General features: G+C 43.5%; 1 protein-coding gene across 2 annotated transcripts in view; it reads right to left on the bottom strand.

Moving 5' to 3' along the window:
- The window catches only part of TP53BP2 (tumor protein p53 binding protein 2), a 56,642-nt gene extending 34,292 nt beyond the window's left edge, over window positions 1-22,350 (bottom strand). The window contains exon 1 of one of the 2 annotated variants that reach the window (XM_082305870.1): window positions 22,287-22,350. Coding sequence is in view for 1 of the 2 variants with exons in the window: in XM_082305869.1 (XP_082161995.1) it covers window positions 15,457-15,483 (27 nt within the window). In the remaining variant the exon portion in view is untranslated. Of the gene's footprint in view, window positions 1-15,456; window positions 15,564-22,286 lie in introns of those variants that run through there. The other variant, XM_082305869.1, reaches the window with a different exon arrangement.
- Window positions 22,351-25,791: the final 3,441 nt, after the last annotated feature.

Here is a 25,791-nt window from a genome sequence, read left to right as displayed (position 1 = left end):
GCCTCAGTTATTGATTAAAAGGGGAGAGAAACAGAAATGCAATTTCCTTTTCAGCTTTGATAGTATTTCTGTAAGGATCAGACTTCTCTTATGCCTTACTTATAAAACTGATATCACACATCTTGGGTATTATACCTGAATAATGGGTATGGCTGTTAAATTGGACTTTTTCTAATTGATATACTAATAACACCCATTATTCAGGATACAAGTATTCAGAGACACAGACAACAATCTTTCAGGGCAAAACTGTGTCCCTTATAAAATATTATAATCAAGTAGAGAATTTATTAAAAAAAAATGGTTTTCTCTATTTGCTGAATTCCTAACTTTATGCAGTCTTCCTGCGCAGCACGTAGCACACGACACAAACTGTGGCACCTATTCACATAATATTTTTCATCTTCAAAGCATTTTATGACCAGGAAGTCGTGACACAAGCAAGCAATTTCTGACTTTACAGGCAGGGAAACTGAGGCATACAACAAGGTAATGACAGAGACAACATTATTTGGTAGCCAAACCAGCATACTGCCTCTGGAAATCGTGATTCATTTTATTACCTTGCATTAGAGCTAATACTACAATTCTGTACCACATTCCATATCCTCTGCATTTTAGACTGAAACCTAATACCCTTGAACCACACAGTACTAGTGTTGGGGGTTTTTATATTTCTATAACACAGTAAGTAATGGTCTTAGCTTGCGTAACAAATTCTCTTAGCTCTCATTTTTAAGGAAGCATTAAATGTCACTCTTAGGGTTGACAAGGCAATGCTTTGCAGTAATATTCTCTCTATTGTTATCTGAGTTATACCTATCGCATTACACTGCAAATGTTTCAACACAGGCAATATATCTCCCTGCAACATGGAGAGCATGTACACCTGATCTGCTGTATAAACAAGCCTCCAAAAAGGAGCTCATAGCACGCCCTTCAATGACTTTTCTACACAGTGTGGTTACACAGAAGCAATAAACAACAATACAGAAAATATATTTCACAAGTATGTGAAATAGCTTTTTTAAACACTGCGTGGGATGGAAAATAATTACAACAATATCATTTACATCCTGAACTAAAATACATTTTTAGAAGTTAATTTTAATTAGCTGAAAAACTAGCAACATAAATTTTTTAGAATGAATAGATGAACTATGAAATTTCAAGTACAGATGACAGAAATGAGAAATAACTGCTTCCACCCTCAGACCTGATACCCACAGTTTTAACCACAAATGAATCTTTCCTGATAAATATAAAACCCCTCCAAAGAAAGAGTTTTAAATGGAAGTCTTGCGTCTTACCTAGTGGGAACACTGATGCTGCACCCTTCCTAGAGAGCTGCAAAGAAATCAGCTGCTAAAATAGATATTTTGCTGACTTGATGCAACTTTCTAAACAACAGAAGACAGCCTGCACAACAGCACATTTTCCTGTTCTGATAAGCAGCATTCTGAGCTGGTGTATAGTTATGGCTCTCCATTTAATGCAAAGTATATCTCAATAATAAAGTAATTGAGCGACTCTTTCGCATCAAGTTCCTCAGAACCCTAAAACAGTCCTTCAGCAGGCAACACGCTCACTTATTGTACCTGAAGATTAAGGTAAGCAAAAGATTAAGGTAAACAAAAGATTATAATAGACTTACTAGAAGACAAGCACACGGGATGATTGCTATCCCCGATCCTTTTCGTATTCAGCTGTTCAATAAAGCTAGGCTCAACAGAAACAGAGTAAAGTTTAGTATTTGCCCATAGCCACACCCAAATGCATGGAGTTAGGTTCTTGCCGTCTCACCCACCACACACACTACTCCATTTATATTGCACTGGCTTTTGGCCATAAATACGAGAAAGGAAGTTATGATGCAAGGTAGGTGGAGTACTGTAGGAAGCACCCTGGGATTGTTCAGATTATTCCCAGTCTATATAAAGCACAGCCCTTTTCCCTTTCAATTGTATCACAGGAGAAAACAAGACTCAGCCTTTACTCTCAAAGGCATGGTAGTTTCTGCTTGTATAGATTATTTTAAAGATAAGTTTATTATGTATTTGTATTTTATCTTTGGTAAAAATGTCGATTTTTCCCAGGACTTAAAATACAAGGTACATCTATGTGCACTTTTGGGGGGATGGGGAAAAAGAGCTGGAAACAGCAAAGATGAAACATTCCCCTCCCCTTCCTTTTTTTCCTCCCTCTTATCCTTAATGTAGAGAGAAAAGAATGCAAGCCATCTGCTTTTGGTATACGCTAGTTAAACTAGGCAAATGCTATAGCACAAATGCCACGTTACGTCTCACTATAAGGCATGCATCTGAATCATCCTTAGGGGAATCTGAAGAGCTGCAAGGAAAACAGTCCGAGTTCTAGCCAAGCATCGTTACCATCTGAAATTAATGGATGTACGTTCACAACCCTCCTACTTCATGGACTGCAACCTCAAAGACAGGACTCAGTGCTTCAGTTCAAACTTACCAATGAGGAAGATGCAATTACAATCTTCCTGCCAAACCTTATAGAAAATCATCATCTTAGTTTAGCCATTTAGGTTTTGTGATATCTGTCAGGCACAGCTCAGGACTGGTAAACACAGCATTCCTGACCTACACCCCCCCTCTTTCAGTAGAGCATTACGCACAAGGTCATTAGGGTCTGGAGCACAAGTCTTATGAGGAGCAGATGAGGGAGCTGGAGTTGTTTAGTTTGGAGAACAGGAGGCAGGGGGGAGACCTTATTGCTCTCTACAGCTACCTGAAAGGAGGTTGTAGAGAGGTGGGGGTCAGTCTCTTCTGCCAAATAACAAGTGATAGGACAAGACGAAATGGCCTCAAGCTGTGCCAGGGAAGGTTTAGATAAGATATTTTGAAAAATTTCTTCACGGAGAGAGGGTTTAGGCATTGGAACAGCCTGCCCAGGGAAGCAGTGCAATCACAGTCCCTGGAAGTATTCAAAAAACGTGTGGATGTGGTGCTTAGGGACATGGTTTAGAGGTGGACCAGGCAGTTAGGTTAACGGTTGGACTCGATCCCAGAGGTCCTTTCCAACCTTAACGATTCTATGATTCTAAGAAGAGATCTTTCCAAAGACTTTTACTTTGAACCCAAGTTACATTTTTTGACTTGACAGTTTTTTTCAGTCATTCTCATACACAAGAAGAGAGCAAAAGTCCTCCCATAAGCCAGACATCAGAAAGGTCTATGCAAATGAAGCTTGCTATTTCAGATGAACGCTAAGCACAGGAGCAACACACACCACACTCCTTGGTTGAGCTACCACCTATCACTGAAGGCAAGAATGTCCCAAATCAAGCATGGCTTTTAAAGCCACTTATAGTTTTGCACTGCAGGTATCTATTGCAACATCAGCGTTAAGCAGAAGAAAATGTTCTAAAAGATACAGGCCAGTTGGTTTGTTTTTTAAGATCTATAAACTAAACTGGTTTCAGTAACATATGTAGGAAACCACAGCCTTTTACTGAGCACCCACATTCACCAACCCATCATGTACAGCTCATTCTGCTCAGACCTGAATCCACACTTGGATTTGCACCAATTTAGTTAAACAACTGCAGGAATTCAGGGTAAACAAACCCTGCATACATTCTTCGTATTGTACCACACGGCAGCACGTTCGCAGATCTCTTCCCGTTGCCATCTGTGCACCACTCCTCCTCCCCCAAAGTACTCTTCCTCTTTCTCCCCAAATTCTCTCTCATGGCTCCTTGGAGCCACTGCTTTTGCGCTGTTGGACACTTCACCAAAAACCACTGCAAGTTGACTGGCAGAAAAGCAAGCCTACACACGATGTTTGGACTTGTACTGTTGGTGTCCTACTTGGAACTTGCTCCTCCTCCTCCTGGAGTCAGCGAAGGAGAATTGGGTCTTTGGAGGCTTGCCCCTTCAGGCAGACTCTGCCTCATCTTCTGCATTCAGCACTGAGTTATAAACACTTAATACACAAGAAGAAAGCAATCAATATTATTTTCAGGCAGATAAAAAATGATACCACATAATTCTTATAATAGGTACTATGCTCTGCAAAAGGGTAACAGTCTAACTCATACAACATAACCACAGGGGTTTACAGTTGCTCCTCCTCCCATTCTTCAGTATCGCAACACACGCTGCACCTAACAAGAGCCTAAAGCCAAAGCAACATCCAAGCATAATGAGCAAGGTTATGAACTCAAGCTTAAGCCTGAACCATCTCAATTTTCTGTACTTGCATCAAACCCAGAGGCAGTCTTTGTCTTTGTACTAAAAAAAAAAGTAATAACTAAATAAAGGAAAACAAAAAAGAAACTAAGCTGCTCTTGCTGCTCTAGAGCTTTGCATCCTCACCATTGGGAATAAGTGTTACTGTTCTCTTAGCTGCCTAGAAGGCTAGAGGCCAATAAAAAGCCATACTAAGTGCTGCCTGTCAGGACACTTGAGAATTACACCTCTCAAAATAGTCCTTTTTAAGATGCATGTATATTCTTACGATGAAAAGAAAGCCTAGTATTTTTCCTGGTAATCAAAAAAGATTTTGTATAAGCCAGGACCCTTCATGGAAAAAAGCAAAGTTACACCCGCGTCACAGATGAAAGCATATTTAACACAACCTACACCTAAACAAAACAGGCTATCACAGTAAACTGGCACCTATACCACCCACACCACACCGCCCGCTGGCTAAGACACCAACTCTTTACTGGGTTTAAAAATACTCATTTTCTGCTTTTCCAGCCAACGTATAATAATCTCACCAATAAAAAGACAATCAACGTTCACACCAGGAAGCACTCGATCTCAGCCCACCAGAACATGCAAGTCAAATCCACATTTATCATGCAACAAGTGCCTGACCCACACATCAAGCAAATTTATTACCTTCTATTTACTGGCAACAGGGGGCTGTGCTCCTGGGAGCACCCATGGGGGAGGCACAGTATTGAAGTAGAAAGGAGGATTTTTTCTTTTTTGTAAGTCAATGTCCAGCTCAAACAGTTTAAAAAAAGAGAAAAAAACACACACAAGAAAGCAGAAGCTTTGTGATTTAATAGCAACACAAAACAAATCATGTAGCAAGTCAGAAAAAAAAAGAAGCGTAGGCCACTGCTTTACTCCAAACCCAGCAACTTCACAGAGCTCAGTGCCAAACACTTTTGAAAATACTACTCCTTACATCATGTTAGTCACTCCTTCAGGAAAATAGCTGCCAAAATCTGTGTCCTACCTCCATGAAACAGACCTATGACAAACCAAAACACTCATGACATGCACAGGTAGGTCAAAGGACACACCATTTCTGGCACCTGAAACAATGATGCATGTTTAACCACATGGGTAATTCCAGCGTGGGTAAAGTCATATGATAGACTGTTTGGGCTGTTCTGCGATACAAGCTGACCAGTCCGATCTCCTAAAGTGCATTACTACAATGTGAAATTCAGGGGCATTTTAGTGCACCGCAGGTTGACATCTCCTTTATGCTGCGACCCCAGAACATACTGTTCAACCATCTACCTTCAGGACAAGCAAAAAAGAAACAAACCCAAAACAGGAATTTCAGACCACATCACATAACCGGGTACATGCTTTACTGCTTTCAAGGTCAGCTCCAGCTTCCTACATACTCGCCTTCAGGAAGCAGAGGCTTCCTGCTATATGAGCTTCTCAGTCTCACCAGGATAGATGTATGTTTGTGTTAATTCAACTTAATCCTCGCAGTGAGTGAGAATATCCAAAGATGGTGGAGAAATTCCACTCTATTACCATCTCTCAAGACAACATGGAGGTTAAGGAAAGCATAAAGTATCAACCTGACTGCTACAGTTTAGCTGACCTAAAGAGTGAGCTGATGGAGGCAAGCCATGCTCTTCTCAAAAACCCGCCCCCGCCCCCCCCCCTTATATCTGATTATGCAGCCACATGGAAAATCACTTCCACCATATAAGCCTTTTTGTTGCTTTTTTGCCTTTAGTGTAGGTAGCATTTCCTCCCAACCATCACCCAACTCCTTACCAAATTCAAGGGGAAGTTACAAAAGACACGTGGCTTTGGGTGGGGATGGAAACCAAAGGAACAAGACCATCCATTTGAGCAGCATCCTACTATTAAATTAATTAGGTGCAATGTCATACCATACCCTTGCAGAAGGGTAGCCCTTTCCGATTCACCACCAGTTCTGGGTGGGAATGCACTCCTGTTGCAATGGAAGTGTATCTTGAAGAACAATCTTCACTTGTCAAACCCTGATGACAGCCAGTGCACTGAGACTGAGCAGCCCATGCACGGCAATGCAGGCAACCAACATAGCCACCAGCAACGCCAAAGACAACCAGCCTGAAATGCCTATGCTTGGTGATCATATCTGACAACAACAGCTCAAGTTATTATTCAAAGCCATAAAGAAGGGGCTTTGTCCTACCACTTCTGGGCTGCAAACACACAGGAAGTCATTAGTGACTGTGCAGATACTGAAGAATATTACGCTACAGCAGCACGCGTTCAACTGGCACACTGAGCTTTTGCACCAAAACAGATGGATCTTTTTTGTTATTTTGCAAGTTAAAAGGGACCAGTGGGGCGATTCCAACACTGGAAACGATGGATGGTCAGATGGCCTTACGCAACCACAGTATAATGGGATATGTACAACTTACCCACTACAGCAGAACGGGGAAGGAGAAAGCTTGCCCCGTCAGTCAGCCCGTTAGCCCACCATGCGCCCCGCTTGATCTAACCTTTGCTCCTGTAACGTGGAGGTCTACGTGCTTTAACTTTCATCAGGAAACATTCAGCTACTATAACAGAAGCTGCAGAAGGGTGGCAGATTGTACAGTTGATCACTGTCTGACAGGTTTTATTTAAGTGCCACTCACTCCCCAGAGCTCTTCCTAGGCAATACCAGGCTCTACGCAGACACGCCAGCTGAGAAGTGAAAGAAGGGAGAGCAGTTCGTCAGAGCAAGGCAGCAGGCTTGCTGGGTGGCTCTGCATGTTGTCACCAGCAAAGTCACGACAGTGCTCTTCACAGATGGCCTCGTGTGAAATGGTGGTCACTGAGGTGATGTCCCAGCTATTTTAAATTAATTAAACAGACTAGAGTTTAATCAAATCAACATTTATATTATGCTGGACTCCTCAACAGACTTCTGCCCCAAGAACTCCAGAAATTGTCCCTCTCAGCCTGTTACTATTTGGCCACTCATTCTGCTTCCCTGGAGGTAGAAAACTTTTTCTCTAACCCAATCCCACTAACTGCTATTTGCAAGAGAAGCGCTCTAAATAACGTTTTTGTGCAACACCGGGAAACCACATCGCAGAAAGGCCTCGTGGGCAAGACCTATGTACAGTAGCATAGGAATAACGATGCAGAGACAAGCAGCATGCAATGCCTTTTCCATAGCTTCCTCACACAAACCCTTACTTGTAGTAAAACGTGTTCTCAAAAGGCTGGAAGGCACAGCATGGCTATCACTGATAAAGTGGCCACGGGGCAGTACGATAAGTAGGCAAGGCTTTTCAGAAACACGGCTCATACATGACCCATGGCAGAGTCACTTTGTCATTTTTGGTATTTCACAGGAGAGCTTCATTCTCCAAGGGGGTCTGGAGTATTTTGCCTGGGTCCTACACACCCTGCCTTTCACGACTCGGTGACATCTCTCTCCCTCCCTCTTTTGCAGCCAGAAATCAGTCACATTCCCTGCTATGTCAGCTTTTCCTGAACACTTCATTATGTTTAGATACACACACACACACACAGTCTTACTACAGCTGAGATCAGATAGCCTCAAACAAATTCTGGGAATCCCATCCTTTAGAGGGTCTTTCCAGCCCCAGGATGCCCAAAGATGGCAGGAATGGGTTTCACTTCCCTGGAGAAGCCAGGGCAGGAGCCATCAATCACTGCTCTGCATGGCCCAGATACCAATCTGGGTGAAGTCCTGCATTCAGAGCAGCATACACTTATGTAGGATTGAGAGCAGGGTGAAAAAAGGTGTTTGCACATACTTTAAAAAAAAAAAGAAAAGAAAAAAAAGCACACCAGACAAGCCACAGCTCTCAAGCGGCAAGGAAATTACCGCCAAGTTATAACTGTGCACAGGTATGACAGAAACAGCTCAGTAAGAGCCCCAGCCACAGGGAGTAAGAACCTTCCTGTACATTTCTGTGTGATCTGCTAGCCCAGTCAATTGCACAACTTCAACTTTGTCCAGCAAAACTAAGGAATAGGGGGGCGAGATCCTTGTGCGTCTTGCTGAAAAGGCTTGCGGCTACTGAAACCCAACAAGGGGAAAGTCACCTCCTTGAGAATTCAAGAGGGATATTCTACACCAGAGCTTATGTGTAGTCTTCCAGCTCCTTATTTGCACGCTGCAAGGCTGCGACACGTTCGCAGACCGGCAGGCTGCTGCTCCACTGGAATACCAGAGCATACGGGTGGTTTGGTGCAGCATAGAGCTCAAATGGGATAACAATGACAGCATTAAAAAATAACTCATTGAAGACGATCTACGAAAGTATGGATTTTCCTCTTTTAAATGACAGAAGGAAACTGAAGGCAAGAAAAAGACATGATTCCAGAGACTATTCCTTAGCTTTCAATTTAAAGAAACAATGGGATTTAACGCTCTATTGCATAGAGGAAAACTAGTAATCTAAGGTTAGATCTAAATTGCTCCTTAAGCAGTTAAGCCTCACAAAATAAAAGCATCAAAAGACAAGGAAAATCTCCTAACCTACTCGACAAAAAAACAAAACAAAACCCACATGCTGCTTCTTATATCCAAGATATGCCTTAAACAGTGAAAAGGGAATATTCACTTTACACACACATAAAGGATTTATGAACACGCACCTCTTTTGGGCACTGTTCTCAAGTGTGGAACAGAATGAACTACCATAAAGGTTCTCTCCCCATTCATGATTAACCCTACAGAAGTAGTGGTGCTGGCGATGTCATTACTTTAAGCAAGATCTTTTAATACTTATGTTGGATATGACAGACTTCTATTCCAGCTGCACCAGTGTACCAGTTGGTTTGACTGTACAGGAATCCTGGTCTCCCAAATCCCAGCCTGAACTCACTGCATGACCTTTAACCAGGGGCTTAACCTCCCCGCAGCTTCCGCTCCCTTTATTAAATGCTCTGATCCGTAGCAGTTAGTATTTTACAGACCAGATATTTGATATTCAACAACTCAAAATAATGTCAGAAACTTTCAAGTCAGCAATGTGAAAGCATCCATGTTTTTACTTGAGTTTGGGTACTATACCTATAACCCAGGTACACCACAGGTAAAGGTTTTCCTGAATCAATTTCAGAATCAAGAGAACCACACAGAACAAGAGAACTGCAGTACATGTTTGATTTTAAATCATATATGCTTTACTTTGCAAAAGTATGAAATAAAGATGTAAGAATAGGATTAAAAAAAAAAAAATCCAGAAAAAGGCAAGAAGTGCTCCCCTAATCCTCCTTTTTAAAATAGATGCCAATAAAAACTAGGGCACTGCACACAGCCATCTATCAAAGGATCATATCGTATTAAGATCTGGAAGCATCACTGTAGCACAGAAGAAATTGGTACAGAAACGACATTACCATCTCAGTAATAAAATTCTTGCTATTAATGCCACAGCAACAAAAACCAAAGGGCTCATCCTTTATACAAAACTGGGTTCAACATCCATGTAATGCCATCGCTATGATGAAACAACTGGTGAGGACACACGCATGACTAACTCTAAACACCAACAGCAAGATCCAGAATATTAATGATTAACAAAAAGCAAATAGCAAAAGCAAGTGGAAGACTGGTTTCTGCCTTTTAACATGTCCAGCATCATGACAGCATCATGATCGTTGTTCTTGCCCCGATTCACTTAGTTCCCTCTCCATGAACATTTATCCCAAACTACAGCAATAGTTGTCTAACACTATTTTAAACAATGTTTCAGGTCTTTCATGTTCCACAGAAAAGCCCAAAACCTCTAAAACAGTTAAGCAACAGTGACTAAGATAATTAAGTATACTTCACGTGATGTCCGGGATTTCTAGTGACCTTTATACACAATATCATCCAACTGTTCGAGAACTGAAGATCAAAAAGAGTTTGCCTGACTCACAAGTGACTAAGCTGAGAGAAGCCAGGCCTAAAGATAACAAAACTGAGAGCAGAGTTTTATCTGCTCGTTACCTCCTGAATAGGAGCACCTTCCAGTTTCCAGAGCATTAAAGAAGTTTTTACACTTCACAGGAAGTCAAAAGCCCATGGAGTAAAAGGATCTGGGGGTTCCTTCGTTATCAGTGGGCCCACGCGGAAGGGAGCAAAAGTCCTCCTCCAGCTGTGCCACCAAGCCATGGGAGGCAGCTGGAGTCAGTCTCCTCGGGGTTATCCGGCTCCCTCTTCAGAGAGGCTGTACAGCAGCAAGGCACAACTCTGCCCATAATTAAACAAGCTCAATAACACACACAGTGGGAGAGAAAGGAGAGTCCCTGAGGCAGACTACTAACAAGGACAGCGGCTAGACAAATGGAGCATTTTCAAGACGGTTTCTTAATCGATAATTCGAAAGGAATGCTAGGCACATTGCCATTCTGCTAGTTTATTCTGCTGAAATAACCTTTATACCTGCCTCTTTTGAAGTCCAACTGACTCGCATGTAAATTAATCTCACAAAGCAGACCTGATCACTAATAAAGCAGAGATCCCATCTGGCAACACCAGGGAGGAAAACAAAACAAAACAAAAAATCCTGTGAATTATCCACCCATCCCAAACTTCATCACTGCACACTAGCCCTTGAAACAGTAAATGCAAGAGCCCCATGAGGCACTCACACCCTGAACTGTTGAATAGATCAGAAGCAGCATAATTAGCTATTCCCATGGCCTCTACAGCTTGATCTGGTATGAATTTGTAATATTGCCCTTCCCCCATTTCTGATAAATGCCACACAAAGAAACACAGATATTTAACATACTGCAGTGTAATGTAACACAAATTGCAGATAGAGGGTTAAGGTATTAAAAAAGTAATCTGAGAAATTAAATGCATTTAAAACTATTCCTGGAAAAATTATTCATGGGACAGAAAAAAAGAAAAGAAGATCTTGTTGTAACAACATGAAAAAGGAAAAAGTACTCTGGGAACCTCAAGGCACTATTTCCTATTGTGCATAATGACAGGTCACAGTCTGTAAGAGAAGTGCAAGAGGTAGGAGAAGTTTAGAGGTAAGAAAGCTCAGCAAAATAATCACCTAAGCTTTATTCAGCATTCTAGACAAAATACTTTAAACACTGAATACCACATTAAAATGTTTGAATACAGTCACAGTATTAAATGACTAACATTAAATGGAAATTCAGTTAAAAGAACACACAACGGACACTAAATACTTCAGTCACATGAAGATACAAGGCATATGCTCGGAAGAGCTCACAGTTTGAAGTCCCGTTCATGCACTGAAAAAAAATCCATGCAGGCAGACAAGAAAAACCAATGTTAATGACTGATAAACCAGATAGGAGCTTAAATAATTGAAAGACTATAGGAAATGGGGCTGAGATCCTACAGATCACTTATTGGTATCATAACAAGTTGTTAAACTCTACTGGGGGGGGGGGGGGGGGGGTCTGTTTAGAAACTTATAGGTGCTCTTAGAGAGTGCAAGAGATTCATTTCTGTTAAAATTTCTTTAGTTAAGAGGCAAGAAAAGTGTTTCCCAAGAAAATTGCCCAAAATGGGCTACTACTACACTATTTCAGTAATTCAGAATCCATATGGCATTTCCAATTAACTGCCTAATGGAGCAAGCAAAACAACTTTAATTGTATGGGTTTTTTTAAATAATGTAGAAATAAATTTTAAAAACCACACACATCCACAAAGTAGCAAGCATTCTGCAATGAAAATATGTACTGCAGTGAAAAAGTCCACTGCTCACTGGACGTAACAGCTTAGAGAAGACCACTTGGAACAAGGCATTGAACAGATTGTAGAAGCAAATCACAACTCCCTATGATATCAAAGTTGCAGCATTAAACTCAAACAAAGCGTAGTTTAACTTGATTAGAAAAGAACACATCAGGAAACTTCAGTTTCAGAAGTTTAAGTCATTTCTGATGATAGAAGGCAAAATTTAGGAACTTAAGCACTCTCCAGTTTGCCAAGTTAGTCCCTAACCCTAACAGTGTATCTGCATGTCTGGATCCATGCTGATTTCAAGGAGGCTCCCAATAACTACTGTACATAAGACAAATTGCAAAATGGACCCTTACCTAGATCATCTAGGGGTTTTGATTCAAAACCTTCACTGGGCATTAAAGGGTAGCTCAATCTGTGTTACCTCCTACTAGCTTCAAACATCCATTTATCCAGTATGCATAATGACGCAAATTATTTCTCAATACATGCTCATCTTCAGGGTAATAATGTAAAATAAGGGAGAGAGACCAATTATGCTGCAGAAAAATATGCTATTTTTGAAAGTGTTTCCAGCTCCTTTTCACTACTTAACAGTACCAGTCACACTCCCACAAGCCTTCGCAGATGAAAAGGTGAGACAACTTCACACAGCTTGCCAGCGTTAACCCTGTTATTACCTTCATCAGTACAGCTACACACAAATTACTTCATATTACACCCTTATGCAGACTTTTAATCACATTGTCCTGACATATGGTTACAGCAGCAGTTTAGTTCCTATCTGTCATCACCGCAAGGAAAACATTCCCATTTCAGGGTAGTCTCCCAAGAGCACGAGCAGTTATGCTGCTACAGCAGTTTCCAGGCTTTTCACTGGCAGCTACTCAGAGGCGAATTCCTGGCTGGGCTCATGCTTGCTGTATTCCCCACCTGGGGTCACAAGCCCTCCTCCCGTGTTGTTTAATCCCTTGTCTACACTACCTTCTGGAGCAGGGGAGAGATAAACCTCGAGCAGAGACTTAAAATCTTATACAATTTTATTTGGAGGGTGGGAAAGGGAAAGAGACACCCTAAGAAACGTTAAGCAAGAAACAAAACATTTTGCAGGTGGTTTAGGGCCAGCCTACTACTTCCCATTCAAACAATGCAGATAAAAGATACTCAAGTCCGTGAACACCTCATTAGTGTGTAAATAAAAGGGTACTCAGATGTCCTGCTCCCTCCTTCTCTTCCCACCCCGAAGTCTTTCAATCTCTTGATAAACTGAAACAAGAATTAGTTCAGGGAAAAAGAAATCTTAAAAAAAAAAAAAAAAAGAGAGACAAGGAAATATGTAAAAATACTTACAAAAGAGAGAAATAGTAAGAAGTACTTTTGGCACTGCATTTCCGCACTTTCAGATTCACATGAGTATATTTACTATAAAATGTTTTCAAAGTGGCAAGTGGCTGTTTGTTTGCCCTACAGCCAATGGACCACAGCACTTTTTTAACACCCTTTTGCACTGTTTAATGTAACTGTTGGACATCTTATCCCTCTGAAGATTATACTAAAACTCAGTTTTTTGTTTTGTTTTTTTAAGGTGAATTAAAGTTTAATACTCATAATGCTTATATTTTTAATTCCTTTAGCCACATTCAACCCTCACAAGTCTTTCATTATTCGCAGTAAACACAACGTGAAAAGGCTGTATCCATCCCTTTATTTATGGGTTAAAAACCAGAATCACTAATGAGTTGAGTCATCAGCCAAAGAAAAGTCTGAGCCACCAGGGCAATGCATACTCCGGAACTTGTCACCTGCAAATGCTGATGGGATAAGACTGCTCCTGCTTGTTTTCTCCTTTATTTGAACTCAGTGATAACAAATTGGCCAGCAACAGCATCTCTTGGAGATTTCACTGTTATATGAGGGTGCTTACCTAGCTCGGTTTTGATGTGGGTTGAATTAACACCTTATTATATTTACTGCTTGTTTTTCCTACTTTTTCATAGTAGACAACACCACAGTTGCACAACATATTGGCTGTTTCATCTGTAGTTGGGCTCCTATTCTGTCTGTTCCTCTCATTAGTTACAGCAACAGTCACCCAGCCTTCTCTAGCATTCTGCAAGATCAAATTATCACTCATTATTTCCTCCTAATTGCAGAGGATGAACCTCACACCAATAGCAAAACAAGCATCCCCGAAACACCCATACCCTTCCAGCAGGGACTCCCAATTTCACCTCCCAGTTCGGTTCTTTCCTCACCTGCTTCAGTCAGCTCCTGGAAGAGTTAATCTGGAAATAATCTTTAATAGAAGAGTGCTGTTGAAAGGACTACCTATGCATGCAAACCTACCCAGTATCAAGCACGGTAAGGCAGGCCATATAGGGCAGGGGAGGATGGCGGGGAGAACATTTTAAAGCACCCTCAACTCAGACTAAGCAGGTATTAAGCTTGCTGGGATTTTCTGTACATATTCGAGCCTCCCGGAACAACAGATTATGGATTTCAAGGGGCATCCCTGCTGGCAAAACCAGGTGTTCAATCAGGCGTACTTGTTAAGGAAACTAAGTATTTTATGTCATCACCTTCACATATTTTGTGCTGAAAACTGAACAAAGCTGCTGTGGTATGCTTTCATCCAACTTCAGCTGACAAAACCGGTGTAGTTTAAAAATTCATGTTAGAACTCCGATAGGAGGTGGTCCTCCCTGTGCCTTTTGAAAGCGTTAAAACAGAAACTCCTTCCAGAGCAGGACAGGTTTAACACACACAGCCGTGAACAACTCCTGAAACTCTCCCAGCCGGGGATGGGAATACCTACCCTCGAGAGCTCCTTATCACTTTGAACCGTAAACAACATGGACACCATCTTCCTCTTGGAGTCCGAGCACTCGAAAACAAAACCACCCCCACCCCCCAGAAGCAGCAGATGCGGCTCGTTTCAAGCCAACTTTAAGAACTTCATACCATTTAAAAAAAAAAAAAAAAAAAAAAAAAAAAGCAGGATTCAGAGGAGGTGCCCGTTTACCCCGGGGGGAGCGGAGCGAGCGGCCCCAGCGGGGCAGCCCCGTATCCCCCCAGGAGCGGGGCGAAGCTCCCGGCCGCTGTGGGCCCCCCCGCTCCGCCGCCGCCCCCGGCCCCGCCGCGGTGCCGCCGGGGGCCCCCCCTTCCCCCTGCGCTGGCTCTGCTCCAGCGGGCCCGTCTAACAAGTTGATCCCGGCGTGAAAGAGGAAGAAAAGGAAAAGCTGAAGGGAAAAAAAAAGAGCCGGGAGGGGGAGGGGAAGCCCCTGCGCGGCCGCACCGCGGCTGCGGAGCCCGCGCTGGGCGGAGGGAGGAAGGGAAGGCCGGCGGGAGGGAGGGAGGGAGGGAAGGAGGGAAGGGTCGCCCTCCCGCCCCCTCCACGTCCGCAGGATCCATGTTCCCTCCCGCTGCCCCGCTCCAACTTTCCGCGCCCCGGGGGCGGCCGCCGGGCGCCACCCGCCGCGCTGCTCCGCTCCGCTCCGCTCCCAGCCCCCGCGGCCCTGCCCGCCCGGGACTCACCGGCATCATCTTGGAGCCGAACCGCATGGGGGCGGCCGGTGCCGGCCCCGCCGCCCGGAGCGGGAGACCGGCGGACCCGGGAGGCGGAGGGCAGGGCCTGCGCTGCCGCCGGGACGCGCGGGGAGACCTGTTGCGGGAGGCGCGCGGCCCGGCCTCGCCGCCCGCCCTCCGCTTTGTTCCCACCGGGCGCCGCACTACCGTCGCCCCCGGCTCCGCTCCGAAACTAACCCCGGCCCGGCGAGGAGGAGCCGCCGCGCCCCGCCCGCCGCCCACCCCCGGGAGGGGCCAGCGCGGCTGCCGCGGCGGCCGGGCCGCCTCCTGCCCCCCGCCGCCCCGCTGGGGGTGCCCGGCCCGGGGGAGCCGCCCGGCCCCGGCCCACGGGGGGCTCAACTTCCACGGCCGGGGCGGGGGGCGGGGGTGGTGCCAGCCCTCCCGGGACTCAGCGGGGGCTGTGGCAATAGGAGATACGTGCGAGTCCCCGCGGGTCACCCCCCCCCCCCACATCCCCCCGAAACAGGCCGGCCTCCGGGCCCCTCCCCGACGGAGCCTCCCGGGAGCGGCAAGCGCGGGTGGGAAGCGACTGGCCGAGGTCAGGCTTCAGCACTGGAGCCCCCCCCAGTCCGCTCGGCCGGTCCGACCCGTGATCGCCCTTTAGCTCTTCGTGTAGGCGGCCAGTTCAGCATCCCTGCCCGAGGTACGTTTTACTTTTTTTTGCTATTTTTAGTTGGACCCGGCAGTCCAGCTACAGCGGCCGAGGCAAACCTGGCAGAACAACCTTGAGGTGCCAAAACAACGTCTTATAGACCCACATTAAGGTTGCGCTGTCCAAAAAAACAATCCCACAAACCTTTTAGACCCACTTAAGGGGGGGGGGGGGAGTTTTCCCTTCCCTGAACCAGAGTGCGGGATGCTCATTTCAAACCCAGGTACTTCGCTAGCAGCACTTCAAAAGCTCAAGGAAGGCTTGGAAGAGAAAGTATGCTAAATCAGCACCGTTACGGGGCTCTCTCTGCAGGAAAAACAGCTCCATCTGTTTTTCTTTCCTACTCGTATTAAAATCTCCCCACTAATTAAAAAGGATAAAAGGGAAGAGGACTAGAAGTTCCCAGGTGAAGGGAGAACAAAACTCAGACCTAATTTGTATATAAACATCTCTTTTTCTAAAGCAGTAAAGAAACTTTAACAGCGCTGATAAAAACCCAGGGAACTCCTATGCAATAATCAAGTATTGTTTAATACAATACTGTTGCAGCTGGGGGGGAAAGCTAAAAAAAAAGATCAAAAAGCTATGTTTGTAGTTGTCTGATTACAGCAAAGAAAAATAAGACACTTTTTTTTTTTTTTTGCTGCAGCACTTTGAGATACAGCGATATTAAAAATGTGTCCCAGAAGTGTCTCGCATCTGTTTTAAACCTGCCGTGCAAAGCCTCCCCGCCCCCGGCTCACACCTCCGGGAGCGCTTCGCTTTCGGAAGAACAAGCGGCGGGGGCCGGGGCGGCGGGGGCCGTGGGGAAACGGCCTGGCCTGGCCTGGCCGGCCCCGGCCCCCGCCGCCCCGGCCATCTCCCCACGGCCGTGGCCAGCTTTAACCTCCCGCCCCCCGGGGTTTTCCCTTCCCGGCCAGGCGGCGGCCCCGGCGGGGGAAGCCCCGGAGCCGCCCCTCCGGCGGTGCGGGGCCCTTCGCCGCCCGGGGCCGCTCCCGGCTCCCGCCTCCCTCCCCGCGGACCTCGCCCCCTCGCCGGGGCCGACCAATGAGGAGGCGCCGCCGGCGGCATGACATCACCTCTCCCGGCGCCTATTGGGCACCTGGCGAAAACAGCGCGCCGTCTCCCGGCAACGCCGTGGCGTCACGGCCCCGCCCCGTCGCCCTTGGCGCCCCGCCGCCGCCGCCTCCCCGTAACCCTTGCCGCCCCGCGGGCAGCGGCTCTCCCGGGAGAAACCCGCGCCTCCCGGCAGCGCCAGCCCTCGCCGGTGTGCCTCTACGCGGTTGTGTGACGTCAGGCCTGGAAACACCCGCCCTCGGCCATGAGCAAAGCCCAGCGCCGCCGCACCCGCAGGCGTGCTCCTAAAGCGCTGCCTATGCATTACCAGGGGGATAGGCGCTGTGGCCCGGTCCACGTGCGGCTCGCTTCTCCGCCACCCAAACGTACTGGTCAACCTACCACAGAAGGTTCATAATCCCAGTTTTCATTTGGTTGTGCTCTTTTTTTTTTTTTTACTCAGACTTTGAACTTATTTTACAAGATAAAAATGTTACAGGCCAAAACACGTGGCAATGGAGAACCAAAATTCTTCTGCAAAACTCTGTTGAATTTTTAGGAGCATCTAGCCAGGAAGGGATAAAATAAAGGGGATGATCTTTTAACGGATGCCCCAAATATAGCTACAAATTATTTCTAATAATAATTAGGATGTTAAAATAATAATTTCTAAGCCTGTAAAATAAACCTGGAAATGTTTAGATAAAAAAAAAAAATCAACTAGAAAAGAGGTTTCAGAAGTGTGTATGCACGTGGTACCTACATTTTGCTAGCGCATGCCTCTTGCAGGTCAATCCACAGAAGCCTCTCTTGGCGCAACTTCTAATTTTTACATCTTCCACACAAAACTACAACCCCATCCCTGCTAAGGAAATGAAGCTTCAAGGGGTGCACCTATTTTTTCCCAGTTTTTGCCCAGGTCCTGTGACTCATACGTGGTGGAGGCTCTCGGTGCCATCTGGCCACAGGCTTTAGCTCACAGCTTCCCTCCAACAGAGGAAACAACACTCGCCAGGTTTGCAGGTAAAGCAGGGACAAAAACGCTTGCACCTGTGCGTGCCTCAACAGCATTTCTTACCTTCCCTACGGACTTCTTACTTTCCCCATGGCATCCCACATTTCTGCCTCTTACAGCAATTCAGACATGATTTCACTAGATAAGCATGACATGAATTTCTCACAGCAGGTTATTAATTACAGGAAAGATTTTTTGGTCTTATGAGCTAGGAGTAGATGGTTCCCCCCACAGTGGGAATAAACATGGGAGGGTTTCTGACCGCAGGTTCAACCTCCAGAGTGTCAACAGTTGGAGGTAACAGAGTCACGCACGGGAGAACTGGCAAGGGGCAACAGTTCTCAGTCCTGCGTATGCAGGGCTATCACAAAAAGGAAGAGAAGATGAGATCTGCAGGATCTGGAGCCAACGGCACGGACAGCTGAAGCTCTGCACCTCTTCCCTGGTTCCCACTACTCTTGGCAGCCTGTCCGGAGCATGCTGCAGTTGACTAAGACCACATGCAGTTCCCTAGAAGCAGTTACAGCAAGGGGCCAGGGGAAGTTAATACTCCTGGAATTGCTTGAAAAGCATCCAAGAAAAGAAAAAAAACCCACCAAACAAATCTGTAGCAGAATCATTTTTCTTTTCTCCACCAGAGATCTACTTGATCTGAACCACAGAAACCAGCAGTAGCAGAAAGACATTACAGACAAGAGTGGTAATGATCGTCAGTAGAAATCAATAGCATCATCTTTTCTTGCCATTAGTCTTGTCATACAGCGGGATCGGGGGGAGGGGGGCTGGGAAGACACTGCTGTATTTCATGCCTTCAGCACACTACTTAAAAGTCCAGACCTTCAGGTAATTCCTTCAGTGCTGTATCTAAGCAATTTTAACAGTAACTTCTCATCCTCTTCTCTGTTACCCTGCCTAAAACTGCCTCCAGACCAGTCAAGTCTTTTACAGTCCCGACACAATTAGGAGGATTATCAAGCAACAGACATCAGGCAACATCTCTTTTGCAATACCTTGTAATAATTAAAAAAAAAGCTGTACCTGCCAGTCATTTACGTTTTAATAACTCCTTTAATTCTTCAGCAAAAAGATGGTGAACCTGATTCTTAGACTGTTTCTAAGACAGTAATTTCAGAGAGTTTGTCAGAAATCAACACAACAGCATCAATGTAAGAGGAGCAGGGGGCCAGCTGGTTTAGATTTGCTGTCCTCTGCCACCTACTGTTAAAAGTCTATCAAGTCAAATGTCTGAGCTCTAGTTTCTGAGGGATACAGCTTAAGAGTGCAGAAAGAAGGGAAAGCTTTGGAATTCAGATTGCTGGGGAGAGGAAAAAAAAAAAAAGAAGAGAACATGCCAAGATAATTGCTCACTTAAACTCACCGGACTAGGGCACAGCCCAGCAGCTTCACAAGTTTGAATTCTTTCCAGCACTGTTGAACTTCTGGCACCTAATTTATACAGCTAGTCTCCAACCCAAGATAAGGCTTTTCCAGACAGCGATTCAAAGCAAAGGCCTCAACTAGTCAGTGTTGTCAAATTTCCGCACAAAGAAAAAAAAGTCACTATGAAAAAGAAAACTGATGTTTTTATACCTTCAGCACCTTCATACAGTTCTGCTAATGCACCAGCTGTCCTCCAGTGGTTGTTAAATTAATTGTCACTATTTAATGTTGCATTTTTAGTATTTAATTTATTTTAAAATGTCAGATCACAGACCTTGCAGTGGAAACAATTTTGGGGAAAACGTGCAGCAATGACTGAGTCTACCTCCCAGATGGAAAAAAGAAGTTCACTAGTTCCAAAGTCTGCAGCTGAGATTCATGAAACCCTTAAAGGAATCTGCTAACCACACCAGCTAGGACATCCCATATTATCCCAGTAGCTGCTTCCGAATCAAAAGCCTTTGCTCTGTGCCACATTCAAAAGACTACATCAAGAAGCAGATGTAAATTTTAAATTAAGACATGGTGGCTTGCCACAACTTCTGTCAAGTCTGACTCTTTAAGTGCAAAGGTTTTCTTAGGCATTGAGGAATGCTGTAACAGACATACCTTCCTCCTGGTGATAAGCTACTTCTTTCTAAAATGTCTGAGTCTGGCAACTGAAATGACTCTCTTCAGCTGTAATCCCCTTCAGGGAGTTTATCACATCAGTGCATGCTTAATGAACGACATCACCAGGCCCCAACTTGAATGGGGTTGCGTGTTTTGTTGAAAGGTATGTTTTGTTGTTTGATGAAGTCCGTTTTGGTTGTGACGTTTAGGTCCTTATTTACACACAGGTGATACTAATTTAAAATCTAAACAAAAAATGTATTCTGTGACATTCCTGTGCCACAGCTCAAACACAAACTAAATTTGCTTAACATGAGGAACAGCTGAGTTACATTTACCTCACTCTGAGGCATGAGAGCCAGTCTCTTGCCTCCTGAAAGCATTTACTTCTGTACAAAGTGAATATAAACTTCGTTGGTCGCTGCGTATATGAACTGGCAATGCATCTAAGCAATTACATGAGACAACAGAGGTTCAGGTCCAGACTCTGTAACCTTAAAGTTAATTAAAAAATATTTCTTGCTTAACTTGCATCCCCTCTGTAAACTAATCCTATTATCTAAGTTGTGAGAGTCACACATGCACCCACTGTGCAAAGTACATACTCAATCACATTACTCAGTAAGCTAACAATTATATGGAGCCAGCAGCACCCAGAAAATACTTCAGACATTTGCATCCATTTTGCTGCAACCTATTCAGCTCTTAAGCTGATAATTTAACAAGTTCCAAAGGGTGATTCTATAAAAGTAGAAAGTGACATTAATACCACTGTATGCATCACACACAGTAAACAAAAGTCTTCCATTTATTCCAGATCAACCAGAAATTATTTAACTTCAGTAAACTAAAGCTTCTCCAACTTCTGAAGTTACTTGCTAGAAGAAAATTCTAATTTCCTCACTCGAAATTCTTTTCCATGTAATTTAAATTCAGATTTTTTTCCCCCAGGTAATTTAGCAGCCAGCCAACTAAAGCAAGTTTGCACTGTATCTTAAAGAGAGGAGAAATAAACTTCCTCTTCCATTAGTCCCCAGCATATTTGAACAAAATGTAGGCTGGCACAAATTAGTGTTTTGTATGCATCATACACAGCTGCCATTCTTCTCAATAACTAAATTATATTCACTAGACTCACTCTGGATCAACTCTGTCAATTTATCTCAGCACAGATCCTGACAGAAGACCCTCTGTAACAAAACATCTGCTTAAGGTAATTACAGCAACGCGAGAAAGCCATATCTGCCTGCAGCCACTCATCAAGCCCCATAAGGGAGCTGATCAGTGAGGAAGAACAGGGAGGGAACTAAAAAATACACTCGTTAAGCACATATATATTCAGCTGTTGCAAACAGGAATTCTGTGATCAAAATCCCATTCCTTACCAGAAAACTTAAGACACTGATTGGCCACACAGTGATGCTGAACCTTCATCCCAGCTGGATGTTTAAACAATGTGGAGAGTTAATTTAACACTGCCATTTTACTATTGCCTCGTCCCTATTTCTCAGCTGCCAAGAAGCCAGCCTTAGCTCACGCTAGCAGTCCCTCTGGAGTCAAGAGAGAATGAAACCAGAAGGATTTCAGAAAACATTAAATTATTTCAAGATCAGCCCCCCCCCCCCCCCCCCCATTTCTTTTTTTAAAGTGACTGCGGGACTGAGCAGACCATGTCTTTGTTAATGTATTCTCCTGGTCAATTTATGTATTTTCTTTGCATGTTCTCACACAGAGCTATAGTCCAGTGCCTCAGCAAATCAAACTCTGCTTTAGATAGCCCTGGCAGACACAGGTACGTGGTCTATAAGCGACAGCAGGCACTTTGGGAGCTGTCTTTTCCTTATACATCAGCATTATTGGTGCAGTTTGTTGTGTCAGTGATGTTTCACTGAGCTGAACTCATGAGATACAGAGAGACATTACTGATGTCTTCACTGAATTATCTTTATCATAGTGTAAATCTGCGTTAATATACTAAAATCAAAGGAATTCCTTGGAACTTACACCAAAACTGAGCCCCTTCTAATGGTGGAAAGTGATTCTCCGTCCTAGGGTTTGCGAACATCCTACAAGAAAATAATACAGAGAATTAGCAAAAGCCATGTAATATAATTAAAACCTCCTTTTTTGTTTATATAAGCTATTTCACTGAGCTTACTTCCAACTACAGCTGTGTGAGGATATGTAACCTGACCAAGATAACATGCTATCCAGTACCTGATTCTGCAGTCCTCTTTCAGGGAAAGTATTTTGACTTCAAGAAAATAGACAGGTTATTTAACTGAACTCTTGTCCTCTTTATCCCCCAAGTACGTCAGTTTACCTAATTAATATATCACATGCCTACAAATGCCGACTTTCTTGTGGATTTGAAAATACTTTTAGTTAAATCTTTTCTTGAAATTTAAAACAGAAAAACATATTTAATGAAAGCTTGACTGTGCAACATGCCTAGCCTACAAGCACTACTCAAGATTAGTCTGGTCCCCATACTTTTAGCTGAGAAAAATCTACAGAGCTTGTATTTTCTTTCATTCTGTCTTCTACCTGTTTTCCTTTTGAGGCTACCTCTCATTTCCAAGGGAGCATCACATCCTTCTGCCTCTCAACTTCAGTTTATGATTACTATCGGATACCTAATGTACAGTATTACAAATAAATTACGAGGTAGACGTAGATTTTAGAGGCAGTTTCTCAACCAGCATTTTATGCTACATGTAGCACTACTGGGCCCAAAACTGGTTAAACTACAAAGGACCTATTTAAATATTTATATTGATTTAATTAAACTGGGATTATATTCATATCTGAAGCTATAACTCCACACAACAATAAATATTAAATTACCTATTATTGGATCAAAAGTCTCAGCTGCAAAACATGAATCTGTGTGAATTTACATTCCTGTCTACATTTGTTAAGAACATTTTAAAAAGAAATTTTAATACGGCTTTTTTTTTTTTCCTCACAGTTCTTTTGTAATGGCTCTCTAAACAAGACCTTTAAGCAAGCTGGAGGCGATTCACGGGGACAAGAGTGCCGACACTCTGTGGATCTCCCCCAGCTTGCTTACAGGTCTCTCCTCCTTTTCTGGCTCAAAAGTCAGGGTCCCTAGATATGCCCAGATGTAACCACTCTCCTGCATAAGCAAATCCAGGCTGTGTGTTTTGTCTGGATCTGGCCTTGCACCAAACTTCTGCATTAGATTTAGGCTTAGACTTTACTCCTCCTCAGTGTCCAGCAGCCTGAATGAAAATATGGCTGTGTGAATATACCAGACTTCTTTCAAATTTAGCACCTCTTAAAAAACCCCTTAATATCCATAAAGTGAGCAAACTGCTGCTGCCCCAGAGAAGAAAACATGCCATGTGGAAAGGCATTTTCTATTTTTCTATTGATTACACTAACTTAATAAAACAAATCTGTTCTCCTCCCACCCAACTTCTGCTCTTATCCTCATTTTTTGAGCGCATTACTCCTCTTTGCTCCTATATTCCTCATTAACATGGCAGTTCTTGACCTAGTTACACACTTTCCTTCACCTCCAACTCCTGCTGCAAGATTTCGTCCCCCCATCGCTATCTTCCCAGACATCTGCTTGTTAGCTCCCGCTTCTCACTCTCTTTCTCCCCTTCCCTGAATTTCTTCTCCTTTCTCACATTTGATATTTACAACTTTCCTTGTATTTGAGCCAGACTCCTTCCTCTTCATCATGCCTCTTGGCGTTGCTCGTCGCCACACAAAGCCCAAATGAAATATTCTACGTACTTTCAGTAAAATTTCACAGCCCCTGCTGTCCTCAACAGACCACCCTTGAATCAGTTGGGAACACGATATATATATGGTCACATCGTAAGCTGTAAGAGGCTGAATCTTCTCAGTATAGATATATCTAAGAATTTCAATGACAAATTTTAAGACAAGTAATGATATTTTACAAAGACTTATGACATCAAAAAATTTTGCAGACTACCACAAAGAAAGCAAAACAGATATCCTCAGCCCAAGTGGCCTTCCTTTTAAACCTCATATTCCTAGTCCAATGTGTGGAGGCATCAAAATTTTACACACACACCCCCCAAAAAAGAAAAGATTATGAGAATTTTTGCTTAAAGGGGGCAAAACAATGCATTTCCCCTAACATCTTCCTTGTGAGTCGTTTAGATGTTCCCCCCAAAATTTAGTCCTAGTTGGACTTATCTTTCTAACATGGTATAAACAAAACTAAGGCTATTTCAAGATTTGTTTTAAATCTTACAAGCACTGCAGAAATCTAAATGAGTAGTATCCCAAATAAGGCAAATGAGGTATGTATCCTGCATGAGCTGTAAAATATTGACAATAGAGTTTGCATGTTACTTGACGTGCAATAGCTTCTACATAACTTTATTTCATCCCTTTCAGGAAGTATTATCAAGTTATCTGGCTTCACATTATCCCATAGTAACTGAAAAGGTAAGCCACTAGAGAGTCTGTGATGGGGATTTTGTGAAAGTGTGTGCGGTCTGTGTTTTTGCAAATTAATGCAAAGTGATGCATGCTCAGAAAAATGACAAGATACATTGGGGAAGGATGTGAATCAGAACCTGGAAGGCGGCAGAATTAGCCTACTTACCGAAGCAGACTTCTTAACTATAAAGCTATTTATATAGTTGTAGTTAATAATATAAAAATATATATTGCATATATTATTAATATATTCTACTTAGTAATATAATAAATATACAGAACATACAGCTAATATTTATTAAACATAAAGCTGTATCTTAAAAACTCAAATTGTTCAAATTATATGACAAAACAAAAAAGCATACTTGAAGCTATCTTAAATTATATATGCTTAGGTAGGATGAAAAAAACCACTTGCTTTTAAAGCATTAATGGACTGCCAGCCCAAACTTCATGTGCCAAGTCACAAGTTTATAAAGAATTCTCCTGAGTCTGTTTTAAACTGCTGAGTGTGCATGTGAAAGGAGATCAGGTCCTAAAACCATGCACAGGAATAAAACCCTCATTCCAAGATAGCCAGATCATTTTACAGTGGCATTGATGAGTTGAGGGGCGGGGGGAGCAAAACACTTCCAAATCCGTACAAGGCACACAATGTTCTGCTCCCAAAAAGGAAATATTAATTTCAGTGCACATTTTTGGAGTGCCATTAGGATGACACACATAAAGGCTTACCCGTGCATTTGCCCTGCTCCCAAGTTAATTCTTTTCCAGTTGCATTTTTCTTCTTTTAAGAAAGAGGTTGCAAGGTTTTCTGAGGAAAGGGGGAAGTTGTATATGAAAGAAATGAGTTAAGATAAATCTTCAAAGAGAAGAAGCATGGCCGAAAAAAATGTACAGGGATGCTGCAGGCAGGTAATGCTTTAGTCCTGTAATATTTTAAGCCGTACTACCTTGGTGCACGTGCTGCAACAAGTGGTCCCATTCTCCCCAAACGTTTCACGGCTTTTTCCCATACACTTTGCTACTGTCACTTCTGGCATTCGCCTGGTGATTTTCT

Source organism: Platalea leucorodia, assembly GCF_965183815.1.
Source record: "Platalea leucorodia genome assembly, chromosome: 3".
Taxonomy (NCBI): Eukaryota; Metazoa; Chordata; class Aves; order Pelecaniformes; family Threskiornithidae; genus Platalea; species Platalea leucorodia.
Note: the sequence above shows the minus strand (reverse complement) of the source record. Positions and strands in the feature narration are given on the sequence as shown.